At 50.2% G+C, this 14,613-nt stretch overlaps 1 protein-coding gene across 1 annotated transcript in view; it reads right to left on the bottom strand.

Annotated features, from left to right (window-relative positions):
- Positions 1 to 14,613, bottom strand: part of fam193b (family with sequence similarity 193 member B) — a 56,356-nt gene that overhangs the window by 8,462 nt on the left and 33,281 nt on the right. Inside the window, exon 8 of the mRNA XM_031789489.1 lies at positions 6,908 to 7,075. Coding sequence (XP_031645349.1) covers positions 6,908 to 7,075 — 168 coding nt within the window. The remainder of the gene's footprint in view (positions 1 to 6,907; positions 7,076 to 14,613) is intronic.

The raw sequence follows: 14,613 nt of genomic DNA, 5'->3' as shown, positions 1-14,613 counted from the left end.
ACGCTCATTTCACAGTGCCCTATTTCACAGTGCCCTACACCTATTTCACAGTGCCCTATTTCACAGCGCACTATTTCACAGCGCCCTATTTCACAGCGCCCTATTTCACAGTGCCCTACGCTCATTTCACAGTGCCCTACGCTCATTTCACAGTGCCCTACACCTATTTCACAGTGACCTACACCTATTTCACAGTGCCCTACACCTATTTCAGTGCCCTACACCTATTTCACAGAGCTCTATTTCACAGCGCCCTACACCTATTTCACAGTGCCCTATTTCACAGTGCCTTATTTCACAGTGCCCTATTTCACAGTGTCCTACACCTATTTCACAGAGCCCTATTTCACAGTGCCCTACACCTATTTCACAGAGCCCTATTTCACAGAGCCTTATTTCACAGTGCCCTATTTCACAGCGCCCTACACCTATTTCACAGCGCCCTAAACCTATTTCACAGCGCCCTACACCTATTTCACAGTGCCCTACACCTATTTCACATCGCCCTACACCTATTTCACAGTGCCCTATTTCACAGCGCCCTACACCTATTTCACAGCACCCTACACCTATTTCACAGCACCCTACACCTATTTCACAGCACCCTACACCTATTTCACAGTGCCCTACACCTATTTCATAGCGCCCTACACCTATTTCATAGCGCCCTACACCTATTTCACAGCGCCCTACACCTATTTCACAGTGCCCTATTTCACAGCGCCCTACACCTATTTCACAGCGCCCTACACCTATTTCACAGTGCCTTATTTCACAGCGCCCTACACCTGTTTCACAGCACCCTACACCTATTTCACAGTGCCCTACACCTATTTCATAGCTCCCTACACCTATTTCATAGCGCCCTACACCTATTTCACAGTGCCCTATTTCACAGCGCCCTACACCTATTTCACAGCACCCTACACCTATTTTACAGTGCCCTATTTCACAGCGCCCTATTTCACAGCGCCCTACTCCAATTTCACAGCGCCCTATTTCACAGTACCCTACGCTCATTTCACAGTGCCCTACGCTCATTTCACAGTGCCCTACACCTATTTCAGTGCCCTATTTCACAGTGCCCTACACCTATTTCACAGTGCCCTATTTCACAGTGCCCTACGCTCATTTCACAGTGCCCTACACCTATTTCACAGTGACCTACACCTATTTCACAGTGCCCTACACCTATTTCAGTGCCCTACACCTATTTCACAGAGCTCTATTTCACAGCGCCCTACACCTATTTCACAGTGCCCTATTTCACAGTGCCTTATTTCACAGTGCCCTATTTCACAGTGTCCTACACCTATTTCACAGAGCCCTATTTCACAGTGCCCTACACCTATTTCACAGAGCCCTATTTCACAGAGCCTTATTTCACAGTGCCCTATTTCACAGCGCCCTACACCTATTTCACAGCGCCCTAAACCTATTTCACAGCGCCCTACACCTATTTCACAGTGCCCTACACCTATTTCACATCGCCCTACACCTATTTCACAGTGCCCTATTTCACAGCGCCCTACACCTATTTCACAGCACCCTACACCTATTTCACAGCACCCTACACCTATTTCACAGCACCCTACACCTATTTCACAGTGCCCTACACCTATTTCATAGCGCCCTACACCTATTTCATAGCGCCCTACACCTATTTCACAGCGCCCTACACCTATTTCACAGTGCCCTATTTCACAGCGCCCTACACCTATTTCACAGCGCCCTACACCTATTTCACAGTGCCTTATTTCACAGCGCCCTACACCTGTTTCACAGCACCCTACACCTATTTCACAGTGCCCTACACCTATTTCATAGCTCCCTACACCTATTTCATAGCGCCCTACACCTATTTCACAGTGCCCTATTTCACAGCGCCCTACACCTATTTCACAGCACCCTACACCTATTTTACAGTGCCCTATTTCACAGCGCCCTATTTCACAGCGCCCTACTCCAATTTCACAGCGCCCTACACCTATTTCATAGCTCCCTACACCTATTTCATAGCGCCCTACACCTATTTCACAGTGCCCTATTTCACAGCGCCCTACACCTATTTCACAGCACCCTACACCTATTTTACAGTGCCCTATTTCACAGCGCCCTATTTCACAGCGCCCTACTCCAATTTCACAGCGCCCTATTTCACAGTACCCTACGCTCATTTCACAGTGCCCTACGCTCATTTCACAGTGCCCTACACCTATTTCAGTGCCCTATTTCACAGTGCCCTACACCTATTTCACAGTGCCCTATTTCACAGTGCCCTACGCTCATTTCACAGTGCCCTACGCTCATTTCACAGTGCCCTACACCTATTTCACAGTGCCCTACACCTATTTCACAGAGCTCTATTTCACAGCGCCCTACACCTATTTCACAGTGCCCTATTTCACAGTGCCTTATTTCACAGTGCCCTATTTCAGTGTCCTACACCTATTTCACAGAGCCCTAGTTCACAGTGCCCTACACCTATTTCACAGAGCCCCATTTCACAGTGCCCTACACCTATTTCACAGTGCCCTACACCTATTTCACAGAGCTCTATTTCACAGCGCCCTACACCTATTTCACAGTGCCCTATTTCACAGTGCCTTATTTCACAGTGCCCTATTTCACAGTGTCCTACACCTATTTCACAGAGCCCTATTTCACAGTGCCCTACACCTATTTCACAGAGCCCTATTTCAGTGCCCTACACCTATTTCACAGAGCCCTATTTCACAGTGCCCTATTTCACAGCGCCCTACACCTATTTCACAGCGCCCTAAACCTATTTCACAGCGCCCTACACCTATTTCAGTGCCCTACACCTATTTCACATCGCCCTACACCTATTTCACAGTGACCTATTTCACAGCGCCCTACACCTATTTCACAGCACCCTACACCTATTTCACAGCACCCTACACCTATTTCACAGCACCCTACACCTATTTCAGTGCCCTACACCTATTTCATAGCGCCCTACACCTATTTCATAGCGCCCTACACCTATTTCACAGCGCCCTACACCTATTTCACAGTGCCCTATTTCACAGCGCCCTACACCTATTTCACAGCGCCCTACACCTATTTCACAGTGCCTTATTTCACAGCGCCCTACACCTATTTCACAGCACCCTACACCTATTTTACAGTGCCCTACACCTATTTCATAGCTCCCTACACCTATTTCATAACGCCCTACACCTATTTCACAGTGCCCTATTTCACAGCGCCCTACACCTATTTCACAGTGCCCTATTTCACAGCGCCCTACACCTATTTCACAGCACCCTACACCTATTTTACAGTGCCCTATTTCACAGCGCCCTATTTCACAGCGCCCTACTCCTATTTCACAGCGCCCTATTTCACAGCACCCTACACCTATTTTACAGTGCCCTATTTCACAGCGCCCTATTTCACAGCGCCCTACTCCTATTTCACAGCGCCCTATTTCACAGTACCCTACGCTCATTTCACAGTGCCCTATTTCACAGTGCCCTACACCTATTTCACAGTGCCCTATTTCACAGCGCACTATTTCACAGCGCCCTATTTCACAGCGCCCTATTTCACAGTGCCCTACGCTCATTTCACAGTGCCCTACGCTCATTTCACAGTGCCCTACACCTATTTCACAGTGACCTACACCTATTTCACAGTGCCCTACACCTATTTCAGTGCCCTACACCTATTTCACAGAGCTCTATTTCACAGCGCCCTACACCTATTTCACAGTGCCCTATTTCACAGTGCCTTATTTCACAGTGCCCTATTTCACAGTGTCCTACACCTATTTCACAGAGCCCTATTTCACAGTGCCCTACACCTATTTCACAGAGCCCTATTTCACAGTGCCCTACACCTATTTCACAGAGCCCTATTTCACAGAGCCTTATTTCACAGTGCCCTATTTCACAGCGCCCTACACCTATTTCACAGCGCCCTAAACCTATTTCACAGCGCCCTACACCTATTTCACAGTGCCCTACACCTATTTCACATCGCCCTACACCTATTTCACAGTGCCCTATTTCACAGCGCCCTACACCTATTTCACAGCACCCTACACCTATTTCACAGCACCCTACACCTATTTCACAGCACCCTACACCTATTTCACAGTGCCCTACACCTATTTCATAGCGCCCTACACCTATTTCATAGCGCCCTACACCTATTTCACAGCGCCCTACACCTATTTCACAGTGCCCTATTTCACAGCGCCCTACACCTATTTCACAGCGCCCTACACCTATTTCACAGTGCCTTATTTCACAGCGCCCTACACCTGTTTCACAGCACCCTACACCTATTTCACAGTGCCCTACACCTATTTCATAGCTCCCTACACCTATTTCATAGCGCCCTACACCTATTTCACAGTGCCCTATTTCACAGCGCCCTACACCTATTTCACAGCACCCTACACCTATTTTACAGTGCCCTATTTCACAGCGCCCTATTTCACAGCGCCCTACTCCAATTTCACAGCGCCCTATTTCACAGTACCCTACGCTCATTTCACAGTGCCCTACGCTCATTTCACAGTGCCCTACACCTATTTCACAGTGCCCTACACCTATTTCACAGTGCCCTATTTCACAGTGCCCTACGCTCATTTCACAGTGCCCTACGCTCATTTCACAGTGCCCTACACCTATTTCACAGTGCCCTACACCTATTTCACAGAGCTCTATTTCACAGCGCCCTACACCTATTTCACAGTGCCCTATTTCACAGTGCCTTATTTCACAGTGCCCTATTTCAGTGTCCTACACCTATTTCACAGAGCCCTAGTTCACAGTGCCCTACACCTATTTCACAGAGCCCCATTTCACAGTGCCCTACACCTATTTCACAGTGCCCTACACCTATTTCACAGAGCTCTATTTCACAGCGCCCTACACCTATTTCACAGTGCCCTATTTCACAGTGCCTTATTTCACAGTGCCCTATTTCACAGTGTCCTACACCTATTTCACAGAGCCCTATTTCACAGTGCCCTACACCTATTTCACAGAGCCCTATTTCAGTGCCCTACACCTATTTCACAGAGCCCTATTTCACAGAGCCCTATTTCACAGTGCCCTATTTCACAGCGCCCTACACCTATTTCACAGCGCCCTAAACCTATTTCACAGCGCCCTACACCTATTTCACAGTGCCCTACACCTATTTCACATCGCCCTACACCTATTTCACAGTGCCCTATTTCACAGCGCCCTACACCTATTTCACAGCACCCTACACCTATTTCACAGCACCCTACACCTATTTCACAGCACCCTACACCTATTTCAGTGCCCTACACCTATTTCATAGCGCCCTACACCTATTTCATAGCGCCCTACACCTATTTCACAGCGCCCTACACCTATTTCACAGTGCCCTATTTCACAGCGCCCTACACCTATTTCACAGCGCCCTACACCTATTTCACAGTGCCTTATTTCACAGCGCCCTACACCTATTTCACAGCACCCTACACCTATTTCACAGTGCCCTACACCTATTTCATAGCTCCCTACACCTATTTCATAACGCCCTACACCTATTTCACAGTGCCCTATTTCACAGCGCCCTACACCTATTTCACAGCACCCTACACCTATTTTACAGTGCCCTATTTCACAGCGCCCTATTTCACAGCGCCCTACTCCTATTTCACAGCGCCCTATTTCACAGTACCCTACGCTCATTTCAGTGCCCTACGCTCATTTCACAGTGCCCTACACCTATTTCAGTGCCCTATTTCACAGTGCCCTACACCTATTTCACAGTGCCCTATTTCACAGCGCCCTATTTCACAGCGCCCTATTTCACAGTGCCCTACGCTCATTTCACAGTGCCCTACGCTCATTTCAGTGCCCTACACCTATTTCACAGTGCCCTACACCTATTTCACAGTGCCCTACACCTATTTCACAGAGCTCTATTTCACAGCGCCCTACACCTATTTCACAGTGCCCTATTTCACAGTGCCTTATTTCACAGTGCCCTATTTCAGTGTCCTACACCTATTTCACAGAGCCCTAGTTCACAGTGCCCTACACCTATTTCACAGAGCCCTATTTCACAGAGCCCTACTCCTATTTCACAGCACCCTACTCCTATTTCACAGAGCCCTATTTCACAGCACCCTACGCCTATTTCAGCTCCCTATTTCACAGCGCCCTTCACCTATTTCACAGTGCCCTACTCCTATTTCACAGAGCCCTATTTCACAGCGCCCTACACCTATTTCACAGTGCCCTACTCCTATTTCACAGTGCCCTACACCTATTTCACAGAGCTCTATTTCATAGCGCCCTACACCTATTTCACAGTGCCCTATTTCACAGTGCCCTATTTCAGTGTCCTACACCTATTTCACAGAGCCCTAGTTCACAGTGCCCTACACCTATTTCACAGAGCCCTATTTCACAGAGCCCTACTCCTATTTCACAGCACCCTACTCCTATTTCACAGAGCCCTATTTCACAGCACCCTACGCCTATTTCAGCTCCCTATTTCACAGCGCCCTTCACCTATTTCACAGTGCCCTACTCCTATTTCACAGAGCCCTATTTCACAGAGCCCTACTCCTATTTCACAGAGCCCTATTTCACAGCGCCCTACACCTATTTCACAGTGCCCTACTCCTATTTCACAGTGCCCTACTCCTATTTCACAGTGCCCTATTTCACAGTGCCCTATTTCACAGTGCCCTATTTCACAGCGCCCTATTTCACAGCGCCCTATTTCACAGCGCCCTATTTCACAGCGCCCTACATATGGACAGTGATCATGCGACTCCCAAATGGCACCCTATTTCCTATATAGTGCACTACCATGGGCCCTGGTCAACAGTAGTGCATCATTTAGGGAATAGGGTGCCTACCCTTAGGGACGCAGACATCCTTACCTTGATGGTGTTCTTGATCTCCTCTAGCCGAGAAGTCAGGAAGGAGTTGACCCTCTCTAGTTCCAGCTGGGGCCACTCCAGCAGCCGACTAGCCTCCGGGCCCTCACCGTACTCCCCATCCAAATCCTCCTCCTCCTCCAGGCTGAGGTGGTCTGGGTCCTCACTGGGCTCTGGAGGGGTGGAGGGGGGTCGCTACCAGCTCCATCACCATCACCACTACCCGCCTGGGTCTGCTTCTCCTGGTGTGGGGAGAGACAGACGGTCAGATGGACACGGTCAGACACACAGTTCGACAGTCAGACAGACGGTTAGACAGTCAGACAGACGGTTAGACAGTCAGACAGACGGTTTGACAGTCAGTCAGACAGACGGTTAGACAGTCAGTCAGACAGACGGTTAGACAGTCAGTCAGACAGACAGTTAGACAGTCAGTCAGACAGACTGTTAGACAGTCAGTCAGACAGACGGTTAGACAGTCAGTCAGACAGACGGTTAGACAGTCAGTCAGACAGACGGTTAGACAGTCAGTCAGACAGACGGTTAGACAGTCAGTCAGACAGACGGTTAGACAGTCAGTCAGACAGACGGTTAGACAGTCAGTCAGACAGACGGTTAGACAGTCAGTCAGACAGTCAGTCAGACAGACGGTTAGACAGTCAGTCAGACAGACGGTTAGACAGTCAGTCAGACAGACGGTTAGACAGTCAGTCAGACAGACGGTTAGACAGACGGTCAGACAGACGGTTTGACGGTCAGACAGACATACAGAGACAGGCAGACGGTTCAAAGGTCAGACAGACAGATGGTCAGACAGTTAGATGTCAGAGGGTAGACGGTCAGACAGACGGTTAAATGGTCAGACAGACAGACAGATGGTTAGGCGGTCAGACAGACAGACAGATGGTCAGACAGATGGTTAGACGGTCAGACAAACACACGGTCAGACAGACAAACGGTCAGACAAACACACGGTCAGACAGACAGACGGTCAGGCAGACAGACGGTCAGACAAACAGACGGTCAGACAGACACACACACGGTCAGACAGACACACAGTCAGACAGACACATGGTCAGACAGACGGTCAGACAGACGGTTAGACAGTCAGACAGACGGTTAGACAAACAGGCGGTCAGACAGACGGTCAGACAAACAGACGGTCAGACAGACAGATGGTTAGACGGTCAGACAGACAGACAAACAGACGGTCAGACAGACATATGGTTAGATGGTCAGACAGACGGTTAGACAGACAAACAGACGGTTAGACAGTCAGACAGACGGTCAGACAGACGGTCAGACAAACACACGGTCAGACAGACACACGGTCAAACAGACGGTCAGACAAACAGACGGTCAGACAGACAGATGGTTAAACGGTCAGACAGACGGTTAGACAGACAAACAGACGGTTAGACAGTCAGACAGACGGTCAGACAAACAGACGGTCAGACAAACACACGGTCAGACAGACAGACGGTCAGACAGACACACGAGCAGACAACCACACGGTCAGACAAACACACGGTCAGACAGACACACGGTCAGAAAGACACACGGTCAGACAGACACACCGCAGACAGACAGATGGTTAGACGGTCAGACAGACGGTCAGACAGACAGTCAGACGGTTAGACAGTCAGACAGACGGTCAGACAGACAGACAGACGGTCAGACAGACAGACAGACAGACAGACAGACAGACAGATGGTCAGACAGACAGATGGTCAGACAGACAGACGGTCAGACAGACAGACGGTCAGACAAACACACGGTCAGACAGACAGATGGTCAGACAGACAGACGGTTAGACGGTCAGACAGACAGACGGTCAGACAGACGGTCAGACAGTCAGACAGACGGTCAGACAGACAGTCAGACAGACAGTCAGACAGACGGTTAGACAGTCAGACAGACGGTTAGACAGTCAGACAGACGGTTAGACAGTCAGACAGACGGTTAGACAGTCAGACAGACGGTTAGACAGTCAGACAGACGGTTAGACAGTCAGACAGACGGTTAGACAGTCAGACAGACGGTTAGACAGTCAGACAGACGGTTAGACAGTCAGACAGACGGTTAGACGGTCAGACAGACGGTTAGGCGGTCAGACAGACAGACAGATGGTCAGACAGACAGATAGACAGACGGTCAGACAGAGACGGTCAGACAGACAGACAGATGGTTAGACGGTCAGACAAACACACGGTCAGACAGACAAAAGGTCAGACAAACACACGGTCAGACAAACACACGGTCAGACAAACACACGGTCAGACAGACAGACGGTCAGGCAGACAGACGGTCAGACAGACACACGGTCAGACAGACGGTTAAACGGTCATACAGACAGACGGTTAGACAAACACACGGTCAGACAGACACACGGTCAGACAGACACATGGTCAGACATACAGATGGTTAGACGGTCAGACAGACAGACAGACAAACAGACGGTCAGACAAACAGACGGTCGGACAGACAGATGGTTAGACGATCAGACAGACGGTTAGACAGTCAGACAGACGGTTAGACAAACAGGCGGTCAGACAAACAGACGGTCAGACAAACAGACGGTCAGACAAACAGACGGTCAGACAGACAGATGGTTAGATGGTCAGACAGACGGTTAGACAGACAAACAGACGGTTAGACAGTCAGACAGACGGTCAGACAAACAGACGGTCAGACAAACACACGGTCAGACAGACACACGGTCAAACAGACGGTCAGACAAACAGACGGTCAGACAGACAGATGGTTAGACGGTCAGACAGACGGTTAGACAGACAGTCAGACGGTTAGACAGTCAGACAGACGGTAGACAGACAAACACACGGTCAGACAAACACACGGTCAGACAAACACACGGTCAGACAAACACACGGTCAGACAAACACACGGTCAGACAAACACACGGTCAGACAGACAGACGGTCAGAGAGACACACGGTCAGACAAACACACGGTCAGACAAACACACGGTCAGACAAACACACGGTCAGACAGACAAACGGTCAGAAAGACACACGGTCAGACAGACACACGGTCAGACAGACAGATGGTTAGACGGTCAGACAGACGGTCAGACAGACAGTCAGACAGACGGTTAGACAGTCAGACAGACGGTTAGACAGTCAGACAAACGGTTAGACAGTCAGACAGACGGTTAGACAGTCAGACAGACGTTCAGACAGACAGACAGACGGTCAGACAGACAGACGGTCAGACAGACAGACAGACAGACAGATGGTCAGACAGACAGACAGACAGACAGACAGACAGACGGTTAGATGGTCAGACAGACGGTTAGACAGTCAGACAGACGGTTAGACAGTCAGACAGACGGTTAGACAGTCAGACAGACGGTTAGACGGTCAGACAGACGGTTAGACAGACAGATTGTTAGACAGAGACAGACGGTCAGACAAACACACGGTCAGACAGACACACGGTCAGATGGTCAAACAGACGGTCAGACAAACAGACGGTCAGACAGACAGATGGTTAGACGGTCAGACAGACGGTTAGACAGACAAACAGACGGTCAGACAAACAGACGGTCAGACAAACAGACGGTCAGACAAACAGACGGTCAGACAAACAGACGGTCAGACAGACACACGGTCAGACAGACACACGGTCAGACAGACAGATGGTTAGACGGTCAGACAGACAGATGGTTAGACGGTCAGACAGACAGATGGTTAGACGTTCAGACAGACAGACGGTCAGACAGACGTTCAGACAGTCAGACAGACAGTCAGACAGACGGTTAGACAGTCAGACAGACGGTTAGACAGTCAGACAGACGGTTAGACAGTCAGACAGACGGTTAGACAGTCAGACAGACGGTTAGACAGTCAGACAGACGGTTAGACAGTCAGACAGACGGTTAGACAGTCAGACAGACGGTTAGACAGTCAGACAGACGGTTAGACAGTCAGACAAACGGTTAGACGGTCAGACAGACGGTTAGACAGTCAGACAGACGGTCAGACAAACAGACGGTCAGACAAACAGACGGTTAGACGGTCAGACAGACGGTTAGACGGTCAGACAGACGGTTAGACAGTCAGACAGACGGTTAGACAGTCAGACAGACGGTCAGACAAACAGACGGTCAGACAAACAGACGGTCAGACAAACAGACGGTCAGACAGACAGACGGTTAGACAGTCAGACAAACGGTTAGACGGTCAGACAGACGGTTAGACAGTCAGACAGACGGTCAGACAAACAGACGGTCAGACAGACAGACGGTTAGACGGTCAGACAGACGGTTAGACGGTCAGACAGACGGTTAGACGGTCAGACAGACGGTTAGACAGTCAGACAGACGGTTAGACAGTCAGACAGACGGTTAGACAGTCAGACAGACGGTTAGACAGTCAGACAGACGGTTAGACAGTCAGACAGACGGTCAGACAGTCAGACAGACGGTCAGACAGACGGTTAGACGGTCAGACAGACGGTTAGACGGTCAGACAGATGGTTAGACGGTCAGACAGACGGTTAAACGGTCAGACAGACAGACAGATGGTTAGGCGGTAAGACAGACAGACAGACAGACAGACAGATGGTCAGACGGACGGTTAAACGGTCAGACAGACAGACATACGGTTAGACGGTCAGACAAACACACGGTCAGACAGACAGACGGTCAGACAGACAGACGGTCAGACAGAAAGACAGACAGACAGACGGACAGACAGACGGTCAGACAAACAGACGGTTAGACGGTCAGACAGACGGTTAGACAGACAAGCAGACGGTTAGACAGTCAGACAGACGGTTAGACAAACAGACGGTCAGACAGACGGTCAGACAGTTAGACGTCAGAGAGACGGGTAGACGGTCAGACAGACGGTTAAACGGTCAGACATACAGACAGATGGTCAGACAGACGGTTAAACGGTCAGACAGACGGTTAAACGGTCAGACAGACAGACGGCCAGACAGACGGTCAGACAGACAGACGGTCAGACAGACGGTCAGACAGACAGACGGTCAGACAGACAGATAGACGGTCAGACAGACGGTCAGACAGACAGACGGTCAGACAGACAGACGGTCAGACAGACAGACGGTCAGACAGACAGACGGTCAGACAGACAGACAGACAGACGGTCAGACAGACAGACGGTCAGACAGACAGACGGTCAGACAGACAGACGGACAGACAGACGGTCAGACAAACAGACGGTCAGACAAACAGACGGTCAGACAGACAGACGGTTAGACGGTCAGACAGACGGTTAGACAGACAAACAGACGGTTAGACAGTCAGACAGACGGTCAGACAAACAGACGGTCAGACAAACACACGGTCAGACAGACACACGGTCAAACAGACGGTCAGACAAACAGACGGTCAGACAGACAGATGGTTAGATGGTCAGACAGACAGACAAACACACGGTCAGACAAACACACGGTCAGACAGACACACGGTCAGAAAGACACACGGTCAGACAAACAGACGGTCAGACAAACAGACGGTCAGACAGACAGACGGTTAGACGGTCAGACAGACGGTTAGACAGTCAGACAGACGGTAGACAGACAAACAGACGGTCAGACAAACACACGGTCAGACAAACACACGGTCAGACAAACACACGGTCAGACAAACACACGGTCAGACAAACACACGGTCAGACAAACACACGGTCAGACAGACACACGGTCAGACAGACACACGGTCAGACAAACACACGGTCAGACAAACACACGGTCAGACAAACACACGGTCAGACAGACACACGGTCAGACAGACACACGGTCAGAAAGACACACGGTCAGACAGACACACGGTCAGACAGACAGATGGTTAGACGGTCAGACAGACGGTCAGACAGACAGACGGTCAGACAGACAGTCAGACAGACGGTTAGACAGTCAGACAGACGGTTAGACAGTCAGACAGACAGACAGACGGTCAGACAGACAGACAGACGGTCAGACAGACAGACAGACGGTCAGACAGACAGACGGTTAGACGGTCAGACAAACACACGGTCAGACAGACAGACGGTCAGACAGACAGACGGTTAGATGGTCAGACAGACAGACGGTTAGACGGTCAGACAGACGGTTAGACAGTCAGACAGACGGTTAGACAGACAGACAGACGGTCAGACAGTCAGACAGACAGTCAGACAGACGGTCAGACAGACGGTTAGACAGTCAGACAGACGGTTAGACAGTCAGACAGACGGTTAGACAGTCAGACAGACGGTTAGACAGTCAGACAGACGGTCAGACAGTCAGACAGACGGTCAGACAGACAGACAGATGGTCAGACAGACAGACGGTCAGACAGACAGACGGTCAGACAGACAGACGGTTAGACGGTCAGACAAACACACGGTCAGACAGACAGACGGTCAGACAGACAGACGGTCAGACAGACAGACGGTTAGACGGTCAGACAGACAGACGGTTAGACGGTCAGACAGACGGTTAGACGGTCAGACAGACGGTTAGACAGACGGTTAGACAGACGGTTACAGACATACAGAGTCAGACAGACGGTTAGACGGTCAGACAGACGGTTAGACGGTCAGACAGACGGTTAAACGGTCAGACAGACGGTTAAACGGTCAGACAGACGGTTAAACGGTCAGACAGACGGTTAAACGGTCAGACAAACACACGGTCAGACAGACAGACGGTCAGACAGACAGACGGTTAGACGGTCAGACAGACACACGGTCAGACAAACACACGGTCAGACAAACACACGGTCAGACAGACACACGGTCAGACAGACACACGGTCAGAAAGACACACGGTCAGACAGACACACGGTCAGACAGACAGATAGTTAGACGGTCAGACAGACGGTCAGACAGACAGACGGTCAGACAGACAGTCAGACAGACGGTTAGACAGTCAGACAGACGGTTAGACAGTCAGACAGACGGTTAGACAGTCAGACAGACGGTTAGACAGTCAGACAGACGGTTAGACAGTCAGACAGACGGTTAGACAGTCAGACAGACGGTCAGACAGTCAGACAGACGGTCAGACAGACAGACGGTCAGACAGACGGTTAGACGGTCAGACAGACGGTTAGACAGTCAGACAGACGGTCAGACAAACAGACGGTCAGACAAACAGACGGTTAGACAAACAGACGGTCAGACAAACAGACGGTCAGACAGACAGACGGTTAGACAGTCAGACAAACGGTTAGACGGTCAGACAGACGGTTAGACAGTCAGACAGACGGTCAGACAAACAGACGGTCAGACAAACAGACGGTCAGACAAACAGACGGTCAGACAGACAGACGGTTAGACGGTCAGACAGACGGTTAGACGGTCAGACAGACGGTTAGACGGTCAGACAGACGGTTAGACAGTCAGACAGACGGTTAGACAGTCAGACAGACGGTTAGACAGTCAGACAGACGGTTAGACGGTCAGACAGACGGTCAGACAAACAGACGGTCAGACAAACAGACGGTCAGACAAACAGACGGTCAGACAAACAGACGGTCAGACAGACAGACGGTTAGACGGTCAGACAGACGGTTAGACGGTCAGACAGACGGTTAGACAGTCAGACAGACGGTTAGACAGTCAGACAAACGGTTAGACGGTCAGACAAACGGTTAGACAGTCAGACAGACGGTCAGACAAACAGACGGTCAGACAGACAGACGGTTAGACAGTCAGACAAACGGTTAGACGGTCAGAC

Source organism: Oncorhynchus kisutch, linkage group LG15 (assembly GCF_002021735.2).
Source record: "Oncorhynchus kisutch isolate 150728-3 linkage group LG15, Okis_V2, whole genome shotgun sequence".
NCBI lineage: Eukaryota > Metazoa > Chordata > Actinopteri > Salmoniformes > Salmonidae > Oncorhynchus > Oncorhynchus kisutch.
This window is presented reverse-complemented; position numbering and strand designations above follow the sequence as displayed.